Source organism: Monodelphis domestica, chromosome 2, assembly GCF_027887165.1.
Source record: "Monodelphis domestica isolate mMonDom1 chromosome 2, mMonDom1.pri, whole genome shotgun sequence".
NCBI lineage: Eukaryota > Metazoa > Chordata > Mammalia > Didelphimorphia > Didelphidae > Monodelphis > Monodelphis domestica.
Genome location: NC_077228.1, coordinates 332380810 through 332408468, shown reverse-complemented (window position 1 = coordinate 332408468; position 27659 = coordinate 332380810). Strand labels below are relative to the sequence as shown.

Sequence of the window (27659 nt, the reverse complement as noted above, 5' to 3'; positions counted from 1 at the left end):
TAATCAGCAAAATACAATAAAATATAGAGACTTTCATAATACAATGGAGTCTGAAAAGGCTTAAAATTTTTACCTCCAGACCCTTTAAAGTTCCTTTCTCTATCCGTTCAGATTCTTTTTGTCACATTTCTGGGATCTCCCATAGTGAGGGAAAACAGGGTTTTGAGGAATCCCAAACTGGATAAATCTTAGAGACTGGGCAGGCCAAAATGGCAAAGGGTTGTAGTGAGATTAATTTCTCCCCTGAATCTCAGGCAAGATAAATGAAAGGATCAGTGCACTCATGAAGTTTGAAATACGTAATGCACTTCTCTTTCAAAGAGTGCCCCATGCTTGTAATTTTTACTTCCTGCTTGGAAGAGTAACTTTCTTCCCCTTCCCCCCTGAGGTCCCCTGCCACATGAAGGCTAATTATTGCCTAAGGAAAATGCATGCCGGTTTAAACCAGCTCCCAAGAGAGTGGCTCCAAGTTTGTGAGTTGTGAAGATACAGCGGCAGCTACCAGCAGTCAGGGCTGGGGTTAGGCCAGAGCAGGAGGAAGATTCAGGAGTAGGAGCAGGCAGTATCAGCAGCAACAATGCCAGAGGCAGCAGTGAGGAACTGAGGAACATGGGCTCAAGCAGATGAGCAAGAGAATCAGCTTATCTGTTCTCAGCCAAGAGTCTCAAACCAAAACAACCAGGCTAATATGGAAGGCGACCAGGAAAAAAGAAGGGACTGAAAGAATAAGGCAGCAGCTCTGAAGAGAGTTCAGAGTTCTCTCAGAGTTTCTAAGGGGAGGTAAGTAGGGGGCAGGAGGCCTAAAAGCTGTGGCAGGAAAAACGTGGCTTAAAAATTTTTTTATCTAGGCTATCTTAGAAAATTGAGAATTTCTTCTCTGATTAATGGTTGCCATCAAATGTAAAAATTAAAATTAAATCTCAATAATAAAAATATTACATTTTAGGAGATTTATTAATGATCATTAGAAATAAAGCAATAAAAGGGATACAAAGTAAAAAGACCACATGCCCATGGCTATTTAGCCATTTCAAAATCTCCACTCACCAATGTCACCATGCTTGCTGCAAGCCAAAGAGGTCAGAACCCATCACATCCTTGCTTAATATCCACTGTCTACACGAAGTTAGTGGACTCCTAGGAAATGTAGTTCTTTTTTAGGGTTACAGATTTTCAATTATATATCTGTGTTGTAAAAACATGTCTGTTTAACATCGGTTATCTATCAATGATACTATTGTATTCCTGCTGATTATTGAATACCATTCTTTCAGAGCAATAAAAATGAAACTCAAAGGTTGCTGATGCATGTTGGGCATAAACTGCCCCACAGTATGTTATCAAAGACCATTTGCTTATGAGAGAAGTATAAAATACATTGTTCAGGATTTATATGAATGGAAAATGAGATGTGTTTATGTATCAAGAATGGGAGTATAAGAAATGAATAGAACGTGGGAGAGTAGTTTCCTCCAATAAGCTTCCAGATTTGAGATACTCTATGGACTATTGATGGAAAATAGAGATTATCATTTTACAGCATAAGATCTATGGATATTGAGATCTGTGACATTTGTTTATTACTGTTACTGAGATTAACATGTGATTTAGAAGTGGAACTTGTTATAAATCTACTTTTTTGTTCTGTCTTCTTGTCTTGGTCCAACAAAAGACCACTTTTGCAGCAGAAGGGCAAGATTTGGCACATAGGTTAAAACATACATGGTGCCAATGTATTATTTTCCATTTTATTATTTTAAATTTTAATAATATTTCATAGTATTCTTTATTCTCCCCAATCCGAATTTATCCATGAATGCCTTTGTTAATAAAAATTCCTAAAACACTTTTGGCAAGAATTCTTAACTTGTAACATTACAATGAAACCATCTCAAATGCTTTTGTTAGTGTGTGTATGTTGAGTTAGTGTTTTAAAAGCCTTTTCTCAGCCTAATTATTGAACATTATTTGCTTGTGCAACTTATTTTGTTACTCTTGGCTAGGACTTAAGCAGAGTCCCACCAACAAAAGAAATATATAAATAGATGTTAATGGAAAATTATGAAATAAAACTCCTTGGTTTCTGGCTTCTTGGAGAAATAGAAAACCTATAAGTTTTTAGGACATCTTTCTAATTTATTTCATCATTACATTTTTAGAATTTTGTTATCTCAAACATTTAGATGATATAATGTTTTTAAAAATTTTAAGTGTATTTGTTGAGAAGTAAATCATTGTAAAGATTGTTTTACAATAAAGTGGAAGAAATTCAAATTGATAATATTTTTTTTAAGGGTTCTGATGATTGTCTAGTAAAAATATGGGCAACAGATGATGGAAGATTGCTGGCTACTTTAAGAGGCCATGCAGCTGAAATTTCAGATATGGCTGTGAACTATGAAAATACAATGATAGCTGCTGGAAGTTGTGATAAAATGATTCGAGTGTGGTGTCTACGAACATGTGCTCCTTTGGCGGTTCTTCAGGGTCACAGTGCCTCCATAACATCACTACAGGTAATTATTAATTTATTTGATCAATACAAAGGTCCTCAAAGGTGATCACTGTTTTAGAAGTTTAATATCCCATAGAGTAACCAGATTTACGTTTTTCTAATTTTTCTTATAAGAAAGCCTTAAAAACTGTGAAATGGAGGTGCTTTTTCTCTCTTTTAAGTCTACTTTTAAAAAATATTGTGATTATTTCTCTGCTTTGTTAAAGATGATTTAATCATCTTTTTGATTTCTCAGATTTACATATTTTTTGCCCTCTTTCCTTTCTTTGAATATGGGATCACATGTTGCTTTTTGCAAATCAGGAACAGAATGTCTTAACATAAGTTTAAAACACAACTCATCTTTTCTCCCTAACTTTGCCCTCCTCAATTTCTCTATTGTTGATGGTACCACCCTCCACAGTCGCACAGATTTGTAGCCTCACAGCTTCTCTCTCACACCAAATTTCTAGACTTTTATCAAGTCTCTTTTCATTTCTAATTTCTACCTTTAAAATATCTCAGATTCATCCTTTTCTCTACACTCATAGCCATAACCCTGGTACAAGGTCTTACATCTGTACTTTTTATTGAAATAGCTTTCTAATTTCTCTCTGTTTCTGAAATATCTTCCTGCTAGTCATCCTCCATTCAGTTGGTAAAGCAATTTTCCTAAAACAAACATCTAACCATATTGATTCCTAATCCGTCCATCTTTCTTGATTCTATAAATTTTAATAGTTCTGTTACTTCCAGGATCAAATATTATAATGTTATGTTCAGCATTTAAAGATCTTCACAACCTTGACCTTTCCTAACTTTCCTGTTCTCTTGCACATTTCTTTCTTTCATGTACTATAAAACTTGGACAACACCTGCCTTCTTGATTTTCCTTGCATATATGACACTCCATCTCCTAATTCTCTGCCTTTTTATTGGCTGTCCTCCCATACATTGCATGCTCTCCCTTTTCACCTCTATCTACCTCTGTCCTCACTGACTTCTTTTAAGACAGCTCCAATTCTGCCTTTTCTAGGAAGCCTTTCATAGTCTTGGCCACTTGAAGTGTCTTTACTCTAAACTTCCATCTCTGCTCTGTACATCTGTAGCATACATGTAATTATTTGTATGTTAACTTATTAGAATGTGAATTCCTTGAGGACAAGGACAACATGTTTGCTTTTCTTTGTATCCCTGGCATTTAGCACCATGCCTGTACATAATAGATGCTTAATAAATGATTGATGTATTGCTTTACCTTCTTCATTTGGAAAATCTTTGAGGCTCCTTCTAGCTTTATATATATGAATTATTCTGTGTTATTTAACAGATTTTAATAGTGTTTTAAAATTCATTTTTGGTACTATGTAACTTATTTTATTACTATTTTTAAGGTAGTGAACAATTAGAGCCATTGTAAATTTTATTATTTGAAAAAAAATGTTATGGTCATGTAAAGATTTTTTTTCTTTCTGTTCTTGTTTTTCAGTTTTCTCCACTATGCAGTGGCTCAAAGAGATATCTCTCTTCTACAGGGGCAGATGGCACAATATGTTTTTGGCTATGGGATGCTGGAACCCTTAAAATAAAGTCAGTTTTTAAAAATGTACAATAGAAATGACTTTTTGTTTAATGATTGCATTTTTTAAGTATTTAAAAATAAATTATAGAAATTTATTCTTATTCTTTCCTCTGCCAAAAACTGGTAATTGAGTAAAATTCATTAAATTTTTGCTCAACTAATAATATGGATTCCCTTCCCCCCCCATATAACTTAGTTTTCATCTTATGATTCAGAAGCAGATTTTCATCATTTTTATACTATTTCATGCTTTTATTCTTTTTCTAGTTCTGTGTAGTCTTTTCTATTTCATATTATCTTCTCCTTTTTAGAACTCTTTTCAGTATATAATAATTCTCAAACCTGTATTTTAGGAAGTGTAGCAGTCTTGTTTATTCTCTTGTTAAATACAGTCTGAGAAACCTGATTTAGCAAAAGTATTAGGACAATATTTCCTAAAATGACTAGTTTCATTTCATCCAAGGATGAAAATAATATTTTCCTTTCCCTCTTGTTCCTATTGTAAATAGAGTACCTCTTTATTGAAGCTTTCCATTTGATCAGAATAGGATTGTGTGATAAATTCAGTGCTGGATTGGATGACTGTACTACCTAAATAAATATTTCTAGCACTACCTTGTTCCCCAAACAAACAAACTACATATAAAATTCCAAGATGAGTAAATGTCATAAAACAGTTTGTGACTATATAAAAGTAGTGCAGAGTGAAGCATCTGTGAGCCCTGCCACAACCATCAGTAAGTAGCTTTAATGAAATTTATGAAATTAGAGTATAAAAGCTGACTTCCAACATAACAACTTCCATATTATTCCCAACAGATTGCTGATAGAATCTTTAGAATACCATAATAAACTACTTAATTGAGCATATCAGCTTGAGTAATGCATTATATTGAAAGCCATGATAAATTAGGAATGAATCTCAATAATTTTATTGGGAGAAAATAAACAGTTAAATTTTAATGATATTTGTATTAAAAAATGTATAATTTAAACAATTTACATTGTGCCTGCTGTATATGATTCATTGTGCTAGGTGTCAGGAGTGATGCAGAAGTAAATAAGACACATTATTTCTTCAGAGTTTGTTGCATTCTTTATATGAATGCCTTTTTATGAAGACTTTATGAAGTCTTTATGTTTATAAGGATTTTCCATTAAAAGTTGAAATAGAAAATGAGACTAATGAGTGAATGCAAGAATATTGGCTGGTGTCCAAAAGTCAATAGAAAGAAGGTATGTTTGTTTAAAAAATTTTGAATATTCGTTCTTCTGCTTTTTTATTTCCCTTATCACAATTATTTTTCTAAATAACTTTATCTTTTCCTAATATTTGTTTCTTTAACTACATTGAGACTCTGTAACTTAGGCCCAGTAATGAGCTCTTATCTGATATCATTGGGGAATGAGGGTGACCAACATAAGAAAATTTTCCAAGTTTTCCACTGAAGCATTTTTAAAGAATCTGAGCCATTTAAAAATGTTTCCCCTCAAAATTATATATTTCCTGGCTTTTTTTAAAAAAGGAAACATGATGATATTGAATATCTTTTCACTTTTTCTATCAATGCCCTCATTATTAATGGCATATTATAGTGTTCTCAGGTGTTTAATTAAATTAAACAATTGAGGTGTTTTAAGTATGTTTGTCCCTATACTGTATGACTTTAGATTGCTATAATTTTTCAGCTTATCTTATTCCTCTTTTATCTGCTGTTATTTTTTACCAACAATGTACTTGCAGTATGTAACTTATGAAAAAATAGAAAGTTGCTTCATGAAACCAGCTAATCAGACTTGCTATTTAAATTTCTGCATAATAACAAGTTAATAGACTGACCTAAGAATATCATTTTTTTCTCCTATGAAGTGAGTACATGGGATTTATGATAGCTGTTTTTACCTTTATTTATTTTTTTAAACAATTGCAATTTTTAGATATTTTCCAGATAAGTGGTTCATCTAAAAAGTGAACATTTCTTTGTTTTGGGCTTATGGTAGAAATCAAGATAATAGTAATGTTTTATCTTTCTGAAAAATTATTAGCTCAGCTGTCATCCATACCAACTAATGGAAATAGTGAAATAGATAATTAGTTAAGCAGTTGATATTTTAAAAAATACTCATTGCCTTATTCTCACTACTTCCATTTACTGTTGAACACTTCCCACCTCACAGTTTGAAGTTCAAAGCTATAGGCACCAAACTAACTGAAATGGTTTAGAAAGTAGTTCAATAATACAGTGTTGGAAGCACTTAGGTAGCTTAGTAGATATAGAAAGCCAGGCCTAGAGACGACAGGTCTTCGGTTCAAATCAGGCCTCAGTTATTTTCCAGCTGTGTGACCCATTGGAAATCACTTCACTCTCATTGCCTAGCCATTACTTACTGTTATTCTGCCTTAGAACTAATATATAGTATTGATTCTAAGATGGAATGTAAGGCTTAAAAGAAATAGTACAGTGAGTTGAAGGAAGCCAACTAAATAGTTGAAGGAAGCACAGCTAAATGGGGAAGACACATATGAATCCTTGAAAAAAATTTTAATTCATTTTTTAATTTATGTGGAATAGTTAAAGCATTTATGCCTAAATTGAATAAACAGATAGGTATATGATACATGATTCCCAAACCTCTTACTATGGTGCTTGATACAACGTAAGCATCTCATAAATGACTTTATATTTCATTTGTACCATCTTTCAATCAAAACAAAGTTGAGAAAGTTGTCTTTTTGGATTTTACATTATGAGAATTTGAATTATAATGTATGACATGACATTTAGTGTATTCCCAGGGGCAACAAAATAGGTTAATTTTTACTATGAGCAAGGTAACATTTATGGATGAATTTTTAGTGATTTCTGATTCAATTATTTAAATGTTTTAGGTTACATATAGCAAGAAAATTAGTAAATATAAAGGAAATAAAATGATAACATTAACTTGTTTAAATTTTTCTTGAATATTTGTTTTTAACCTTTTTGTAGAGCATATGTTATACTTGATGCCTTGAAAAGGTGTCATCTTGATTCACAGTAAAATAATAATATTGTGGTTTGCTTTGGACATTTTATTTTTGACTTATAGATATAGACCTATTACATTCAGTGTTCAGAATTAAGAAAATTTTTAAGAAATTTTTTTCTTCAGTGATATTTTCAAATTGTCCTGTGAATAAAGCTATGTGGCATAGGGTATAGAATAAATAATATGGGATTGTATAGAAGCATCTTGAAATGATCAAATTTGATGATCTAACTATCTGTCAAGAGCATATTTCTCATTTTACATATTTTCAAAAAATACTTAAGTAGATTTCAAAATACATTTGAACTAAGTAATGTGATTAAGATTTATTATTATTTTTTATGATTTCAACAAAGACAGATAAGAATTTTGTTATTTTTACAAAATATATAGTGCAAAAGGATATGATTCTATTATTTATAATAAATTGAGTTGGAAAATGTAACTACTAGAATTCACTAGTGGTTTCTATATATCTTTAGACTTATTTCATAGACTTACCGGATACCTTTAGTGATTGTATTATGGTTATTTGTTGCCTGAAAAAAACTGCATAATGGCATGTGACTAGTTTGAATTTAGTAATATTTTAAGTAAATTAATGTTACCAATCAAAATATCATCTAATTAATTTGGAACAGCAATAAGTCAATTATGCTTAGTTTGTTAAAAAAGATTGTATTCTTATGTTTAGGAAGAGGAATTAATGAGGAGGGGAAAGCAATAAATAAGTTGCCAATAAGAAAAGGAAAGGGAAAAAGGGTGTCATTTGAAGTATTTTTTAAAATGCACAGAAGCAAACTAATAGATGTTGAGAAGGAAACATGGTCAAAGAGTTTTGAAAATAATATTTTGAAATTATTTTATATTTTAAAAATAATTTGTATTTAATAGAGATTTGTTTTTATATAGCCTCCTTTTCTGTTCTTTTGCTTATATATAAATTGTTTCTGGCATTCATTTCTGAATAAAAATAATAATACCTGTTAGAAACCTGTTATATAAGGTCAGTTTATTTTATGAGTAGAATAATTGTGATGTAGTAAGTTCAAATTTAATCTCTTTTTTTTTAGCTGTTTAGTAGATATATTTTGGTGTTTGGGTGGATATAAGTAGTTTTTGTATACAACTTATTTCTAGACTGAAAAAACTGAACATTTTGCAATACCTAATATGTAATTTGTTACTAATTTTTCAATGTGGCTCTTTTACTTAATAACCATGTTACATTAGGCAAGTTATTTAACTTCTCTGATCCTCCTAATCAATAAAGTAAGAGTTGGGATGATCTATAGTTCTGTTTAGATTTAAATCTGTACTCTTATAATGACAAGAAGAAAAAGCCTTTAATAAAAGATAGTCTTCAATTTTTTTTTCATTTCAAATTTAATCAACTCCAAAAAAAGAAGTTAGGTGGTATAATGGATAGAATGCCAGCCCTGGAAGTCAGGAAGAACTGCTTTCAAATTTGATCTTAGTCATTTACTAGCTATGTGACTGTAGGCAAATTATTTAATCTCAGTTTTATCTCATGTAATATAGGGATGATAATAATAACACCCTTTTCCCAGAGTTGTCGTGCGGATTAAAGGAGTTAATAATGGTAAATCAGTTAGCAAACTACCTGGCACATATTAAAATTCTTATAAATGTTAGTTGTCATTATTACTTTCATCTATAAAGTAGAACAAAAAAGGAATGTTTGTGCATATACATACATATCTATATGAAAATACAAATTGCTTCCAAAACTGTATAGTTTTATTTTGTTTTAAAGGACATAATAAATTCATCTTATTACATTTAAAGCTTTCCTTGTCTCTTAATAGATTTCCTTATGTGGTGGTCTGTGCATTTTTTAAAAAAAAAAGTTTTAAGGATCCTTTCTAAATTGGGGTGGTGTGGAGACTAGCCCTATCACAAGTGTTATCTTTTCAATGTTCATCTTCAGATAAAAAAAAGAAAGAAAAATAATTTAAAAGATAATCTTCTTAAATGGCCTTTTCCATTTAAAAAATGGTAGTTTTCCAGTTGCTTTAGTGTGTTAGTGCATTAATAGTTCCAATATGGCATACGAAGAACCTGTCACATTTGATTAAAAATGAACATAACCAATAAATCATGTGTCTTATTTTGCCAGTGACCTTGGAGTCATTCTTGGTGAATGATTATGGCAAAATTTACTGTATAATCAGGAATTCCTAAAAACATCAGTTGCAAGATTTTAAAAAAATCCAATCATGAAGCCTAATGATTCTAAATTGCTTATAAATGGGCAGCCATCTGTTACTTCTTGTTTGATTTTTGTTCTTCTGTTCTTATTTTGAAACCTAAGACTATTTCTGATATTACTGATCCCTTTAGGATGATAATTTTTAATTCTTTCTATTTTTTTTACATTATAGTCAAAGACCCACAAAATTTACAGAACGTCCTCGACCTGGAGTCCAAATGATCTGTTCGTCTTTTAGTGCTGGTAGGATGTTCTCTCTTAGCTTTTCCCTCCACTTTTACCTATTTAAAATGGTTGGTTGGTTGGTTGGTTGGTTGGTTCTTTTTTTAAGAATTTGCAATGAGATTCATAATATTATATTGGTAAAATTTTTTTATCTTTTTTTTTCTCATTGGGATGGAGGAAAGGCATTAGTGGAGAACTGAGATGAATGAAAAGAATTCAGGACATTTTAAAATTATTTGCTAATTCAAGTTATGTGTTTCGATTATTGGGATTTTTCCTTTAAGGAGGCTGTGATGTGGTTCAGTGAATTGAGAGCCAAGCCCAGACAAAGAAGGTTCTGGATTCAAATGTGACTTCAGACATTTCCTAACTATGTGACCATGGGCAAGTCACTTAACCCCCATATACCCTCTTCTGCCTTAAAACCAATACATATGTATCTGATTCTAAAATGGACGGTAAGGGTTTAAAATAAAATAATATTAAAGCAAAAAAGCATGCACAAAGTTCAATATTAATCAAATATAAAAAGAAAAGATTAAAACTTTGATTTTAGATGGTTGTAACAACATTTGTATCATAAGAAAATAATTTAAAACATAAGGACTGAATTCTTTCATTGGAACTTTGGAAGTATTTTATAGCTAAATAGTATAGACATTTATAATTCTTAAGGGAGTATTCCAGTTGCTATTTACTAATTTTTTGCATACTCTTTTAGACTTAGGTGGTATACAAGATGTAATCTATCTTGTAAAGTTCAGACTTCAGTTTAAATACATTCCAGTTGTACTTTAGAAAGGTCAGAATTTAGGAATTTTAGTAAATATGTTAACTGATATAAAGAAAGCTTTTCTTTATGATTTTTAGAATCTGCTTATAGTTCTACTTTTGTCTTCCTTGTAATTAGCATAGAATGAACAAGATTCTTGTATTACTGAGATTAGGGATTTAGGACAACTTGAATTTCATGTTTAGTAAGATTAAAAGATTATTCAATCCCTTTTAACCATTTGATCTGTAAATAATGTTAAATTTTGAAACATTCATTAAGAATTGTTCAAAAAGAAATTTAGGCCCATGAAGGTTCTGATGTTATTTGTAGAATTTTAGAATCTTAATTTTTAAAGGTTGTAAAACTAAATTAAGACATTTATTGGATCCTTTGATAGGTGGAATGTTTCTCGCCACAGGAAGTACAGATCATATCATTAGAGTTTATTATTTTGGATCAGGTCAGCCAGAGAAAATATCAGAACTGGAATTTCATACTGTAAGTATTACTTTAATAAATCACCTGATTTAATGAAAAATGTCTTTGGCAGTTAACATTCAGCTCTTTTTTTCTTTCATTAATTTATAGGACAAAGTTGACAGCATTCAGTTTTCAAACACTAGTAGTAGGTAAGAAAATTTTCATTTTTTTTAATGAATATATTCCTAATTTTTAAGCAGTGAAATTGTTTAAAGAAAACAAAAAGCTTTAAATCCTCTTTGAAATTATTTGATGTTTGTGTTGATCAGAATGAGTAGCCTTAAGAAAGAAAGGCTTTTATTGTAGTGCTAGAAAGACTATTAATCACCCTTGTCTTTGGGATCTGCATCAGTGAAAAAATTTCCACACTGCATATTCCTTACCTTGATGAAATTGTAGGTCCATATGGGAAATGAAAAAATAATTAAATCTTTTTAAGCTAGCCTTTGAAGAAAAACATTTTATGTTTTTGTATAAGGTGAGTCAATAGTTCTTGTTGATTTAAAATCTAAAATAAAAATTACATGTCTAAGTTACACTGAAACTTGAAAAGATCTGTTTGCTTATGAATGTCTATTTTATATGGTGTTGGAAAAAAGAAAATATTTATTTTTAATATGAATTTGAGATTTACCGAATATATTACCTTTACAAGATGACTTATATAAAGGTGGAGAAAAAGTTATAATATTATTTGAAAACCTATAGTGGTGATTAATATTTACTGCCACATTCATTATTGGCAAGTAAGTAATGAAGATGTAGATTGCATTGGATGTTCGTTTCTGACCCCAGGAACTATAGAAGATTTAGTGCAGAATAATGTTGCTTGCTCCATCCAATATTCTTTGAAGCTTGATTTTTTGGTCCTGACTACTGGTACCAACAGATACATTAAAAGTTAGGAAAACAAATGTTGAATATCAGTTGTTTCCAAAAAAGTTAAGGAATAATTTTAGGTACTTTTTAATTGTTAATGTTACAAATGTATGTCAGGGAAGAGATATGTGTGAATATTTTTTATAGAATAGAAGTCAGGAAAATAAATGCTTAAACTATTTTTTATCTTTTTCTCTCAATAGGTTTGTAAGTGGGAGTCGTGATGGAACAGCTCGAATTTGGCAGTATAAGAGAAGAGAGTGGAAGAGTATTTTGTTAGATATGGCTACCCGTCCATCAGGGTAAGCTATTAGACTTGAAGAATTGTTTAGGTTTAGCTCATTTAAATGATTTACTGGTTAGAGTAGATTTCATGTGTAATGCCAGGATTGATTCAAGAAAAACCTCTGTGATGATTAAGCTAGCTGAAGTGGAATGGAATGTGTCCATAAATTGTGGTTTCTAATGAAAGTTTTCTCCCCAAAACTATATTTAGCTAGGTGGCTTGGTGAATAGAGAGAGCCCTGGACCTAGAGTCCAGAAGATCTGAGTTCAAATCTATCTTGAGACACACTTAATAGCTATTTGACTCTAGGCAAGTTACTTAACTTCTTTTGGCCTTAATCCACTGGAGAAGGCAATGGCAAATCACTCCATTATTTTGCTAAGAAAAACCCCATAGACATTATGGTTCATGGAGTCATGAAGAGTTAAGAAACGACTGAATAACTTAAGTAACAACATCATCAAATGATGAAATGGAAAGAAAGCTCATTCTGGATGCAGATGGTCTGAATTTCAATTCCAGCTTTGCCACTTATGTGACTAAGTTGCTTAACCATCCTTTGTCTTTGAGTTTTTCACCTCTAAAATGGGAAGACTTGATTGTATGATGTTAAAGGTTTCTTTTAGTTTTAAAACTTGGAACTAATGACCTCACCCCACATAATCATTTTCTGAATCTTTTCCATTTCTACCTTCACAACATCTCTTGCATTTGGCCATTTCCTTATAATTCCTCTAGCTACCAGCATGATTTAGGCCCATATTCCCTCTTACAAAGGTTATTGCAGTAACTTTTTTTTTTTAACCCTTACCTTCCGTCGTGGAGTCAATACTGTGTATTGGTTCCAAGGCAGAAGAGTGGTAAGTGCTAGGCAATGGGAGGTTAAGTGACTTGCCCAGGGTCACACAGCTGGGAAGTGTCTGAGGCCAGATTTGAACCTAGGAGCTCCCCTCCCTAGACCTGACTCAATCCACTAAACTACCCAGCTGCCCCCTGCAGTGATTTTTTAATTGAAATTTCTACTGCTGTTTCTTTGATTTGTGGAGAACCCTTTAAATTAATTTGCTTAAAATAATGGGATAATTTGATATAAATCAATAGTTTTTCTCTATCACAGTCTTAATGTATCTAACTCAAATGCTCTTGTTTGTATTTTACATCTTATAATTTTTCTGCAGGGGATTGTGCAGAGGGAAACAAATAATTTTCCAAAGGTCATAAAGTCAATGATAAATCTGCTGAACTACAATTGCAATTTTTTTAACTTAATTCTAAGTAGCTCTTTTTCTTCAACATGATTACTACTAAATAATAGTGTTCATTTTTGGTAATAACAAATAATAAAACTCAAATTTTTGTTCTACCAATATTTTTCCCTAATGAAAAACATTTTATCAAAATAATATTTCTATTACTTTCAGACAAAATTTGCAAGGAGTAGAAGACAAAATCACAAAATTGAAAGTAACTATGGTAGCATGGGACCGTCATGACAACACTGTTATCACTGCAGTTAATAATATGACCTTGAAAGTCTGGAATTCTTATACTGGCCAACTTATTCATGTACTCATGGTAAGAAAAAGCTTCAAATTTTTAAGTTAATAAATAACTATTAAATTAGCTTATTAAATTGACTTTAAAATGATAAACAACACATCAGCAAGGAAACAAATATAAATTTTACTCTGCACTTCTAAAGCCTATTTCTAGACGTTTAGTATAGTGGGAATTAAAACTTTAAAGAAAGTTTTAAAAATAACCCTTTTGTGATATGCTACTGTCATTTCTAGGTATTTATTGATTTGGGTAACCATTAAAGAAATATTCCCCTACATGAGAGGTGTCAAATATACAGTTCTAATTGTGGCTAAATCAAATTAAAATGTAATTAGGAAATATTTAACAAAATAAATAAAAATACAGTAAAACATAGATAGTTTTAATATGTGGTTTTCTAAGTCTATATTTGTCCACAGGGATCCTTAGGTATGGTTTAGTGTCTGCTCTTTCTATTCAAATTTGACAATGTGGCCATACATCATTATTTGATGCCTGACTTCGACCATTTATATCATTTTAACTTAGGCTTTTTTTTTTTTCAAGCCCCTACCTTCTCTCTTAAACTAAAAACTATATATTGGTTCTAAGGCAGAACAGTGGTATGGGGCTAGGCAATAGGGGTTAAGTGACTTGCCTGGGGTCACAGCTAGGAAGTGGTTGAGGTCATATTTGAATTCAGTGCCTCCTGTCTGTAGGCCTGGCTCTGTATTCACTGAGCCACCTAGCTGTCCCTTTTAAATTAGTTTTAATTCTAATTCTATTGCCCTTACTTGGTTAATTATTTCCTTTTTGATCTGTATATATCTTGCTGTATTTGAGATGTATCTGTATGTTGTCTTCTTGAAATTGCAGTTTCTTTGAGGACTAGGGACTGTCTTTTGCCTTTTCATATCTTCAGCACTTAGCTTTTTGCCTGCTTAATGGGTTTAACAAATATTGATTGATTGATTGTTAACTTAGTATTTGGGGTAATCATTTTGACAAATAAATTTGAAGAAATTTATAAAAAAATAATTTCCAGAATTATTGTAAAATATTTTTTATTAGTATTATAATACTAATTTTTGCTTTGTCAGTGGTTTTAACTTGAAAAATAAATTTTTCAGGGCCATGAAGATGAAGTATTTGTTCTTGAACCACACCCATTTGATCCTAGAGTTCTCTTTTCTGCTGGCCATGATGGAAATGTGATAGTTTGGGACCTTGCTAGAGGAGCCAAAATTCGTTCTTATTTCAACATGGTAATTGTTTATGCCTTTTATATGTGTGTGTGTGTGTGTGTGTGTGTGCATTTATCATATTTAAAATTTTAGTGTTTTCTAACTGCTGGCATTCTACATAGTGCAAAAGAAGTTCATTTAAAATTGGTCATAAAAAATAGATGTAGTTTTGGGCCCTAATATTTTTGAGGTATTTTAGAGAACTTAAAAAAGAAATTCATATATCTTAAACACTAGTTAGTCAATATTTTTTCCTGGAGTATTTCAGCTTCATAATTTTTACTTCACCATTTTCCACTTTAGTAGATATAGTTTTTATTTTCATCTTACAATGAAAACTTTCTTGTGTGGAAAATTTAAATTAAAATCTTTCCAGGTCCAATTGATTAAACCAAAGCATTTTGTACTATGCCTACATGTTATGGTTAGTAGTTTAGTTTTCAGTGTTTATTCAAGAAACATAAGCATTTAACCATGTATAAGATATCATTAAGTGCTGGGGCCAGAACTTCCAAATTGAAATCATTTTTGCCCTCAAGAGCTTACATTCTACTGAATGATTAATAATTGCAGTGTATGTATTGTTTTAAGGTTTGCTTAGTGCACAATATTGTTTTTCAGTTTTCTTAAAATGGGCCTCTAAAACTGTAAATTGTTAGGTAGCTACTACTTCTGTTAACGCCATTTTATAGATGAGGAAACTGAGGCATTAAGAACTTAAGTGACTTGCCTACAGTTAAATAGCTAGTAATTTTTCTCTATGGAAATTGAACCTCCCAGGTCTTTTATGCGTCCATATTCAACAATAAATCTAATCTGTATTATGCTTCTGGCTTCCTACTCTGAAACCTAAATCAGCAGGATGCACTTAAGTCATGTCATTAGAATGCAAGCTCTGGAATGCCTTACCAAGAAGAAAGGGCTTTTTTATGAGTTTGTGATTTTCATGGTTTTGTGATTATGTCTACTATTTAAAGGGTCAGCATAGCAGCATAGCTAAATTCAGAGAGACTTTTCATCAGGTTGATTACAGGGTGACAACTTTTTTTGAGGTGGAGGGTTTCACAGGGTTTGGAATATGCATCAATGGGTGGGGAATGCCCACACTGACAAAATCATGGATCTTTGAAGTATTAAAGTATATAACTATATTATGCATAAACTTAAGTTTCATCATTGGAAAAAATAGGTATCTTAGAAGAATGAGGGAGGAAACATTTGGAGAATTCTGAAACATGAGTGGGAAATGTTCAGGGAAGAAACAGAGATGGTGGTATTGTAGTCAATATTTATTAGAAATGTAGTAGTGGTCAGGAAGATTCATCTTTGAGAGTTCAAATTTGGCTTCAGACACTTACTAGCAATATAACCGTGGGTAAGTCACTTAACCCTGTTTATAATTTCATCATCTGAAAATGAGCTGAAGAAGGAAATGGCAAACCACTCTAGTATCTTTGCCATGAAAACCCCAAATTTTTCATGAAAAGTTGGACAGAACTGAAAAATGACTAAACAAAAATAGAATACTTAAAATATACATCCAAAAATATGTTTTAATCTTCTGAATATAATCATTAAAAAATCAGCTTCTCACTGCTGAAGGACTAATTACTTCTTAAGTATGTTAAACCTCAATGGGGACAGCTGGGTTGCTCAGTGGATTGAGAGCCAGACCCAGAGATGGGAGGTCCTGGGTTCAAATCTGGCCTCAGTTACTTCCTAACTGTGACCCTGGGCAAATCACTTGATTCCCCATTTCCTAGCCCTTACTACTCTTCTGCCTTGGAACCAATACATAGTATTGATTCTAAGATGGAAGGTAAGGGTTTAGAAAAAAAACCTCAATGAAATAGATATTTACTTTTAAGCTATATTTTTGCATAAGAGATTTGTACTTTCCTCAAGTTGAGAGCCTTTCTCCTGATTTTGACATTTTATTTAAATATTTTTGGTTCATGAAACCACTGGACCTACATTTATACATACTTTTATGCAATAAATCTCTACCCTTCTCTAAAACATTTAGAAAACATACATCCATTGGGATTCTGCCAAGTCTTTTCATAGTCTAATCACTTTTTTAAACTTCCTTTTTTCCCCCTACTTCCTTATTTTTAACAAAATTAACTTTCTTAATTTTAACAAATCTTTTACCTTCACTGAAAGTGTGGGAAAATTTCTATTTTAATTCTAGGAAGTTTTCATATATTAACCAAAACAATGTCATCTAAAGGATGAATTTTAAGATGTTGTGGCCTATATATTTTGCACAATAATTTAATGAAAATAAAATTTGGCTTGGACATTTGGGTAGTATAATGGCCATGAAAAACAATTATCTGCCATCAAATTCTTTTTTGTGACCATTTAACACAAATTATTTTGGTCTAGTGAGATAGGGGGTGAAAAAGTTCTAAGAGAGAGGTTTTATTCATTTTAAATTCATTTTAAAATAACCGTTTGGTTAGACCTTTATCCTCAATATGGTAAGTGATAAAGTTCAAGTCAAATATCAGTTTTCAAATTAATATTATAAGCTTTTTAAAAGGATGATATTAATGGAGTGTAAAAGAATATTTTTAGGTTAAGAGTCAGGAACCATAGCATACTAGGCTTTTTTACCCTTTTCTCCACTAAGAAAGTCTATTCTTTTTTTGATCCTCATCATTTCAATCAGACCATTACAATGTCTTCCTGATTTTTCTTCCCTTAGCCATACATTGCCTTCTACAATTCATGCTCCACACAGCTACTAAATTGATATTCCTAAAACATCTGATCATATTGCTCCCATACTCAAAAATCTTTCATGGCTCCCTGTTGTAACCTCTAGGATAACATAAGAAATAATCAGCCTGGCATTTAAAGCCCTTCACAATCTGATTCTCACCTTTCCAGACCTGTGCTATACTGTTTCTTTCTGTGTACTTTATTCTAATCAATCTGGTCTGAAATCTCTTCCTCATATGTGACAGTAAATCTCTAGCATCTGCCTTTGCATAAGTGAGCCCCTATATATGGAATATATTCCCATTTTTATCATGTCCTCATAGAATCCCTATTTTCTTTCAAAATATAAAACAAGTGTCACTGCCTACATGAACTCTTACACGAGACCTCTAGTTGAAATTATTTCACATAGGCTATGTAAGTATACTGACTCTGGAGTTAGAGGAGCCAGATTGAAATTTTTGCATCCAAAAAATGAAGTCACTGAACTGGAAGGCCTTTGAAATTGCTTTTAGCTCCAAATTTTCCTGTACTCTATCTCCTCATAAGCTTCTCAAGGGCAGGGACTGTTTTATTCATGTTCAACACACTGCCTTATCACATAGTAAGCCCATAAATGTTTATTAAATTGAGTGAATATTATGGATGAACACATGTCTAGTTGTTATCAATAATGTATCTCTACCTTATACTTGGATTTAACCTGAGAATTTTGAGCCCTCATGTTCCTATCAAATCATAATGTAGGGTGCCTTACTTGCTCCTTTTGTGCTTACCTTCCTACTTTTTCATTCTTGTCCTAATCTTTATCTCATCTCTCTGGACCAGGCCCTGGTCTCCTAAATTCAATTTCTTCATTTGTAAAATGGAAATGATAATAATACCCCACATCACAGAGTTGTGGTAAGAATAAAATGAAGTAATATGCATAATAGTGCTTTAAGGCATGTAAGGCTCATTATCAATGTTAGTTCTTACTCCCAGATAAGAAAGAACATATCTGGCAACCTCATTGTAGTAATATAGTAGTAGAAAAAAGCTGTCATAATTCTTTTCAACCTTTAATCTACTTTCTAGACCACATATGTGCACAAGAGTTTTCTAAAAGTAATTTATTCCTTAATCTTTTGATTGTCTCTCATTAACGCATATGAATTAAATAAAGTAATACAAATGTGTTCATCAAAACTGTGGATGGGTTTTAAATCTCTTCAGTTTCCCAAATAAAATATATGCATTATGTGTGAGATTTGTTTGCATGTACATGTGTATTATAATCTTAAAACATTCATAGTTTAAAAATACCATTTCAAAGTGGCTCTGTCCCGTACCTTTTTGCTCACCCTTATTGTCAGTGTTGAGAATATTTTTGTAATGCTTAGAAATATATTTGTAAACCTAATCTAAGTATTTGGGATGAACATTTACTTTTTTCTTTCATTATTCTGTTTTGTCTTCTTTGTTTAGTGAATTCATTATTGTATTGAAGAAGGAAATGGTTGTACATATCTTTTGTTTATTTCAACAGATAGAGGTTCATGGTCTGTCATTTTACCATGGTGTAATTATTTACCATTTTAATATTTACAAAATGCTTTAGTGATTTTTTACAGGATAACATCCTCCCATCTTTTAGGGATAACCCCATGAGTTCTTTTTTTCTAACAAAGTAAAGAATATATACCCTACCAAGGGTCCCTCTTCCCTAATGCAAATAATATGACCACTTCTCTTTGCAAGGCAGGAGGTGAAATATAAAGTCTAGTGTCTTCCTTTTCATTATCTTCTAGTCTCAGTGTATGCATTAACAGCTTTTTCCTTGTGCTTATTTTAATGAAATTGGGGGGGCAATCTCAAAAAATACAATAATACATAGTCACCATTTATAAAGCACTTAAAAGTCTGTAAAGTACTTTTAAAATATTATTTCATTTTATTCTGACAACTACCTAAGGTGCATAGGTCCTTTTATTATATCCATTTTACAGAAGAAACTAAAGTAGATACAAGTTAACCGACTGGCTCAGAGTCGCATAACCAGCAAGTATCTGGAGCTGAGTTGAAATTCAAGTCATCATGATTCCAGACCCAGTGCCCCATGTACTGTGTATAGCCAGACAGAGCTAAAAATTATTCTAAAGAATGAGAAGAGGTCCTGTTAAGGGTATACAACTAAGCTCATTTCCCTTTGTTCACTCCCTGTGTGGCAAAGAGAAGAATTAGGCTCAAAGCTTTCTCCAGTGAGGTAAGAAAGTCACAGTAATATCCTTCCTTATAAAATTCCCATAGTATATATATCTGAATAATATTTTTTTTCTAAGCCTGTCACAAAGATACAACCAAGGAGAGAACCCAGATGAATGTACCTACATACATGAAGATATTTGTATGTACATTTGATCAGCAGTGTTGATATCAGATTATCTCATAAGGGATCTGTTAAATCAATTTTAAAATAGGCAAAATCTATTCTCATTTTCCTCCTCATGGTCTTCCATTTCTTGTAAGATAAAAAAAGGGAATGGAAAGGGGGTGGGAATCACCATGTGTTTTGTAAAATGAAGAAATTGAACTAGATGAACTCTTGAAGCTTCTTCCAATTCTGATTCTGTGAACCCTATTCAATAAATTAAAAGCAAACACTTATCATTCAGCTGTCCTTGATAAGTTCAAAAGGGCTCATCATCATAGTCTATCTGTGTCAGTGGAAGGAGGAACATCTCCACATTGAAATTATAGCACTGTGAAGTATTGAAGTGTTTAATAAAGTAAGTTTCAGCACTCACAGCTACCTATTTCACAAAATCAATACCTGACCACTCTGCTCATTTCAAATCTAATTTCTAATTTGGTACTTCCAAGTGCCATTTATTTCTGTAAGGGAGATTTTATATAGAAACATTTTCAGAAACATTTTGTATCTAGACTGAAGCTACTCTGTCTTCTGAATTGTGGCCTCTTAGAAGCCCTTTCTTTTACATTTTTGCAGCCTTTGTTTTTAAATTTCTAACTTATTACCATTTTTTATAAAGAGCAAGTAAGTTACAAAAACATTAATAAAAGTTTGATACATTTTTTGCTGGAAGAAGTAGGTTATTTTGTTCTTTGTCCATTATAATGTATTCAACATATTCTTATTAAAGATTTTAATATTAGAAAATTTTAGTCCCAAATGTGCCATTTAGTTAGTTATTGTCAAATAGTTTGAATGTCGAATAATGACTTTTTATAAAAACAAATTTTAGTGAAATCACTTTTAAAAATATCCTTTAGAAAAAAATGTAGGGAAATACATAAATTATGACATCAGTGTTCTAAAAGGCCTCTGTTCAGTTCTTGCCTCTGACACTTAATTGTATGACACTGATCAGATTATTTTACTCACTTTGTGACTAAAATAAGAGATAATATGTAAAGTGTTTTGTAAAACCTCTTACATAAATATTACATAATATTTTGGTATTTGAATTTAAAGAGTTTATTATAGAGATTATATTCTTTATTTCCTACTTCATCTTTTAGAATTAAGAGATTCATCCCCTATTAGTTTAGTATTCCCTCTGAATACTAAATTTCAGCTACAAAATATTATATTTTAATAACAAATAACATATTTGTTATTAATGGGAACAGTAAATTAAGTCATTTAAATATTGTGGTTCCACATTTCTATATGAACATTTAAGTTTATATTAAAATACTTTTCTCCAATCCACTGTTCTAATCTCAAATTTTTAATTGTATATTAACCAGATATTAAGTTCCTTAAATTGATAAGTTTAAAACTAATATTATAAGATTTTAAGGCCTCTTTGAGGAGGCCTTGGTTGTCTCTATTTGCTAAATTTAATAATTTTTTAGTTACCCTTGATATAGAGGAGAACATGCGATTTCTCATTTATTTTGCTTTTTACTTTCCCCCTGACTTTGAGAACCTTAAAGCATTCCTAGATCTCTGAAAACCACTGTAGTGACTCAATGACTTGATTCTTTCAGTTTCCTCCTCTATAAAATGAGAATGGTCTACATAATCTCAAAGATCATAAGCAGACCTCTAGGTATATGAGCAAATTTGTAAAATATTTCAGGTGTATGAAGGTATCTATAAAATAATTGATAATAACCTATGTCTGTATGTACTGAAGATAACCTAAACAAATTTTGGTGTATCTTAGTCATCCCTCTTTTCGCTCTTCCTTGCTCATTTTATATCAAGTTCTGTGGACTTAATAAGAAAAATGTAGATATTAAATTTCAACAGTACTTGTAATAATAAACAAGGCGTTCTCATCGTGTACTTTTTTATCAGAACTACTAGAGACAAGTAACATAGTAATAAAAATGCATTCTGAGTCATCTGATAAAGTAAATTTTTATCATATAGAAATTAAACATTAATGTACTAGGTGGCACAGTGAATAGAGAACCTGGACTAGAGTTGGGCGAATCTGGGTCCAAATCTGGTCTTAGACACTACCTGTATGACCCTGGGCAAGTCACTTAACTTCAGTTGCCTAGCCCTTATGGCTCTTTTGCTTTAGAACTAATACTTAGTATTTATTCTAAGACAGAAAGAAAAATATTGTGATATCTGCCCTTCTCTCCTGCTCATAAGGAAAAAATAGATTTATGTAATTCATTTAAATATTAAAATTAATGTCATGGGCTGCCAAAATGCATAATATATACTATAGACCCATGAATTAGGGGCAGAAGTAGAAGAGGATAAGAAAATGACTTTAACCCAACAAACATTTATTAATAATTAATATGCTGGGAATAAAAAGGCAAAACAAGTCTGCTTTCAAGGCACTCAGTCTAATGGGGGAAGAAACATGCAAACAAGGAAAAAGCTGGAGACAATCTCAGTAGGAAGATTTTAGCATTAAGAGGGATCAAGAAAGCCTTCTTGCACAAGTGAAATTTTAGCTGGGAATTTTAGGATTTTAGTAGAGCAGAAAGGCAGGGAAAAGAGAAAGAATTCTAGGTGTGAAGAACAGTGAAAATGATGAGTGTTGTGGGATGGACTATCTTATACAGGAATCTGAAAGGAGGCCACTGTCACTGATTACAGGGTAAAAAAGAAGAATTACTAAGGTGTAAGAAGACTGGAGGGTGTTAGATCATAAAGGGTTTTGAAAATCAAATGGGTTTTTGTATTTAATCTTAGACATAAAAGGGACCACTGGAGAGATTCCAAAATGTTTCAGGAAAGATTGAGGTGAGAGTGGGGGAAAATATAGGAAACAAGGGACCTGTGCCAGTGCAAGGTGAGAATTAAGATGGTGATGACATTTTTAAAATCCTTAGTAACTTCTAGCCTACCCAGAGTAGCAAAAAGTTAAGAGATTATAGTCCATCTCCCAACTTCTAAGCTATCTAAAACCAAAGTTCTTAAACATTTTTTTGTATAGTAGGTCCCTTCTCAGAATATTGTCTTTGAATAATTGAAAGAAATTTCAAAGGTTAGTGAAAATAAAATGCAATTTTTTTCTTTATCTGTGAAATCCATCCCTAGATCCCAGTTAAAGAATCCCTGCTTTAAAAAACTTAAATCAGTTTTTCTGTGATCAGGTTAGAACTAACAGATTAAATTTAGTATAATGTACTAAGTATATAGTATATTAAATGGACTTTATTTCTCCTACCCTATTCTCTGCCCCTAAACATGTCCTATTTACTTACTAGTGGCTGGATTTTCTTAAAGAGAAGGACATTTTTTTGTGTGTTGGAGATAATAGGCTTAAAATATTCATTGGTGAAGATTAATATGACTTGATTTAAGTTAATAAAAAGTATAAATTTATCAGATCTAAGTTTTGGTGGTTGAAAGGGATTAAGAATAGGAAGACATACATGAAAAATGAGGGAAAATTTGTCCATCAAAATGAAGAATAGAGAGGAAACTGGGAGAAGACAAGATTTGGAGACTAGTTTGATATAGGATTAGCCCCATATTCTGTAAGTTGTCAAATGGAAGCTGTGCACTGAGCATATCCTAACCACAAAGGTAGTCAGCTCCACTTCAGACTAAAAGACTTGGTATTGGGGAGGGGGGTATTTTTTTTTAATTGAACAGTTTAGAATTAATGGATCTTCATTCTAAGGGGATTTGTTAATGGATGTGTTAGTATGCTTTTTTCCCCTTGTAAGTATGAGTATGACTTTTATGTGAAGATAATTTTTTGAGGTCATTTTTTAAAGGGTCACAGTTCCTTCCCAATTCCAATTAGTTTGCTAAGGCTGGTGAATTAAAATGGTTATTAGTCAGTTTAAAAGACTTGAATCCTAAAATAACTTCCCTTCCCTCACAAAAAAAGCACATATATATTTCAGTAATTTCCAACTCTTTGTGACTCCATTTGAGGTTTAGATGGCAAATCTACTAGAGTAGTTTGCCATTTTCTTCTCTAGCTCATTTTACAGATGAAGAAATTGAGGCCAGATTTGAACTCTTGGTGATAAGTCTTTAAGCCCAGCACTCTGCAACCTAACTGTGTGCTCTCTCACTCTCGCTCTTTTTTTCTCTTTCACTTTCTTTTTTCTCTCTGTCTCTCTCTCTTTCTCTCTCTTTCTCTCTCTCTCTCTCTCTCTCTCACACACACACTCCACCCCATATATGATTTTAAAGTTGCTACTGCTTATATGTACACAATATTTTTATTATGTGAAGTATAATATTTCACACGTTGATTTTCATCCTCATAAGTATTCCAATCAAACTAGTAGTGGGTCAGGTATAACTTTCTGTAAATGTGAAAATGAATAACTTACTCTAAGATCAAATGGCAGATCTATTATTTTACTAAGAGGTAGAGGTAAGATGATGATAATTATATGTTAGGTGCTTAAAGCATGTAGTTTTTTTCTAAGAGCAATTGGTTTTAAAATGAGTCACCATTTATCTTGAGATAAAATTGAAAACATTTAAAGTACTCTTTTTTTAAAGGTAAATGTCTAAGTAACTGACAAAGGTAACTTACTAGAATTCTAACAAAGAAAATACTTAGTTTAGTCCTTTTATTTCTTACAGTGGTTCCTGTTAGCTTTGTAAATAAGTTTAAAAAGGACACTAAACTATAATTGAAAAGTATTCTATCATTTCTTATTAAGTTGAAGCAGTGATGAAAGTTATTTTAATACTTCAAAAGATCCATGATTGTATTGGTATAGGTGGGAAAACAAGATAAAGAATTCTTTGGACACTGTTCAAATTTCTATAGTTCAATTTTTTATAGTCAATACTATTATGCAGTAATTGAAATATCAGAGATGCCTATTCTCTTATTGATTCTTTTTCATGTATGTTATTGTTCTAGGCAGAAGTTTTATTACATGCATGTTTAATTTTGGTTTTAATTATGAACTATTTTAATACCTGATGTGATATGGGTTTTTACTCAAAGATGGTACTGCTTCATTTTCTTTGTCTCATGGGTGAATTCCAAATAACATTTTTATTTCTTTAAAAATATTTTTTTACTTATTTTTGTAATTGTTCACTTAACCTTTTTTTTTACTTGAGATTATTTTGTAAATGTTCCAGTGTCCACTAATCCAGAACTATGAGTTTCTCCTTGCAACGTGTTGATCAAGCAGAGGCTGCCAATCACCACTCAGAATTTTTGCACCTGCACATTTCTGAAATTGCCATGTTCTCCAGTGTGTCCTCTACTTTAATTTCAAGTATTTGCTCCTATATTTATCTAAAGAAAACATTTAAAAACCCCAATTTCTAAAATCACAGGTTCAGGGTTATTCTTTCTTCTCTATTTAGATACTCTAGTTATATTCATAGTCTCAGATTGTGAGAAGCCTCTCTGATGCTTCTGGTCCTTCATTTTATTTCTTCTAAACACAAATTTTAGACTTCTCATGACATTCTCTGCTTCCAAGTAAATCTAAGTTCTGTAAACAAATCTTTCAGGACCGTAAAACACCTTGAAATATTTAGATATTTGATACTGCCATATTGCTCTGCCATATTGTAGTTACAACAGTTTATCTTACTGAATATTTAGTGCTCAATAGTTCAATTCTGCGGTAAATTATTTGATGAAGAAATCCTTCTAAATTATGATATCACTTATTTAGTCAACCTTAAAGTATTATATGACTACACTGTAGTAAGTGCTAGAGAAAATAATTATAGATCTAGAAAATAAATCACTGCCCTCCAGGAGCTTAAGACTTAAGTTATACAGATAAGATATGAAAAATAATAATGAAAGGCATTAACAAAATGCCAACTAATTGAAACAGTAAGTATTAACAATCTCAAGGAAGAAAAAAATCATTTCGGGTGGGAGTGTTAAGAATAGATACATAGAGTTGGTAGGCTTTGAACTATTTCTTGAGGGTAGCAAAATATTATTTAAATGGGAAAGTAATTAGAGGTGGGCAATATAAGCATAAAAATGGTTAAGTGTGAAATTTCAAGTCAGGAGATTGTTTCAAAAGACTTGGAATGGAAATTGGTAGAGGTTTAACGGAAAATAAGACTGGAAAAAACTAGATATTTAATAAGTGTTCATTGAGTGATTAGGAAGAGATCTTAGAACGACTCAAATGTCAAGTTAAGGGGTTTGATTTAATAATAGAAGGATTTTTAAAGATTTTGAGCAATGGAGTGACACGATAACAGTAATATTTTAAGAAATGAATCTGATGGTTTTTAGAATAGATTGGAAGGGAATGACTTGTAGCAGGAGAGATGAATAATAATCTAGTCAGATGATGGCCTTTGGCAATAAGTACTAATACAAAAGAAGGAAATCTTATAAAAGAAATTATGAAGGAAAATTTGAAAAAACTTGGAGACTGAATATGTTAGGCAGAGAAAAAGAACAGTCAATTCCTTATTTCATATCTCAGTAGAACTTGAATAGTTATGGTTTTATTAATCTGAGAGGCAATTTAGAAAATTTTAGGTGCATTTTTAATTTGAGGTAACAGCAGGCTATCTAAGTAGAAAAGTCTCATTTAGCAAATGGTAATCTTATAGTCAGGAGAGAGGTTAGGCCCAATTATTTTCATGAATAGATAGCAGAATAATGGGTTTGTTTTTTTTTAACCTTTTTCGAGCATTAGATATTTGACTAATTTTGTGGATTCCTTTGAAAACATGCTACAAATGACATAGAAGTGTCCATTTTTCCTTCTACATTAGTGTTCAGTTGGAAGGACACCATGTTTATATAAAATTATAGAATATTAATTTTAAAAGAAGTAGATATAAGCAAAATATCCTTTATCTTATCAATTATATTTTTCTAAGGAATCAATTTCTATATGGCATTTTCTTGTTGAACGAACCTAATTGAAATAAATCTGGGGTATCTTTTTATATTAAAAAAAAGATTCTTAAAGAGCAATTGTTATTTTCCCAGTTAAGTTTTCTGTCATTTCTTCAGGATGTGCTTTTGTTTTTCTTAATAAAATTGCAATTTCATTAGAAAATTTTTAGATTTTTCTCCCTAAAAATTGGAATGAAAGGATAGCACCATTAAAAACAAAAAAGCTTTATTAGTTTAAAATAATTGTAAGGAAGAGAAACCACAATTTCCTTTGATCTGAAATAAAATTATTTAAACTATCCCAAATTTTACCTCCACTTTTGTTCAGAATATCATTGTCCATGGTCTTTAGAGGAATAGTTTCTAACAAGTTATTCAATTTAATCCTCAACTTTAAGGTTGTCAGTCTTAGGTTTATGTTTTATTGTGCCTTTAAATCAATTTTTTCCACTTTTACTTGCTTCTCCGAAAATTATCCAACATTTTACTTAATCTTCACAGTGTTTAGATGTTTTTCACTAATTGTATTATTTTCCTTATTGTACAAAATCAGTTCCATTGAAATTCTCTCTCTAAGCTTAAACTTGGGGGGGGGGTCATCTTTATTTTAATTTTCAAATATTCGGATCTCTATACTCTATTTAAAGCTAATCCTAGTTTTTCTTTACTGAAAATTGCCTTTTTTTGCCAACTTGTCTAATATTTTAGAACATCCATTTTCTTTTCTATTATTTTATCCCTCTTCCTTTTCTTCCATCTAGATAATAATTACTTTTTAAGTATTCTTTAATATTACTGTTTCTCTGAGATTTATTGAAATCTTAGTTTAATTGAATTTGCTTCATGCTTAGCTATTTATTATGGAA

The 27659-nt window shown here is 31.5% G+C and overlaps 1 protein-coding gene and 1 long non-coding RNA gene across 5 annotated transcripts in view; one reads left to right on the top strand and one right to left on the bottom strand.

Annotated features, from left to right (window-relative positions):
* PHIP (pleckstrin homology domain interacting protein) overlaps positions 1 to 27659 on the top strand; it is a 187256-nt gene that overhangs the window by 67155 nt on the left and 92442 nt on the right. For all 4 annotated transcript variants that reach the window (XM_001365983.4, XM_007484241.3, XM_056818518.1 and 1 more), the window contains 8 exons: positions 2295 to 2516; positions 3984 to 4084; positions 9512 to 9582; positions 10737 to 10837; positions 10928 to 10968; positions 11902 to 12000; positions 13406 to 13559; positions 14654 to 14788. In XM_001365983.4, the coding sequence (XP_001366020.2) occupies positions 2295 to 2516; positions 3984 to 4084; positions 9512 to 9582; positions 10737 to 10837; positions 10928 to 10968; positions 11902 to 12000; positions 13406 to 13559; positions 14654 to 14788 (924 nt within the window). The remainder of the gene's footprint in view (positions 1 to 2294; positions 2517 to 3983; positions 4085 to 9511; positions 9583 to 10736; positions 10838 to 10927; positions 10969 to 11901; positions 12001 to 13405; positions 13560 to 14653; positions 14789 to 27659) is intronic.
* Positions 1 to 27659, bottom strand: part of LOC103094849 (uncharacterized) — an 85877-nt gene that overhangs the window by 41201 nt on the left and 17017 nt on the right. The gene's annotated exons all lie outside the window — the stretch shown is intronic.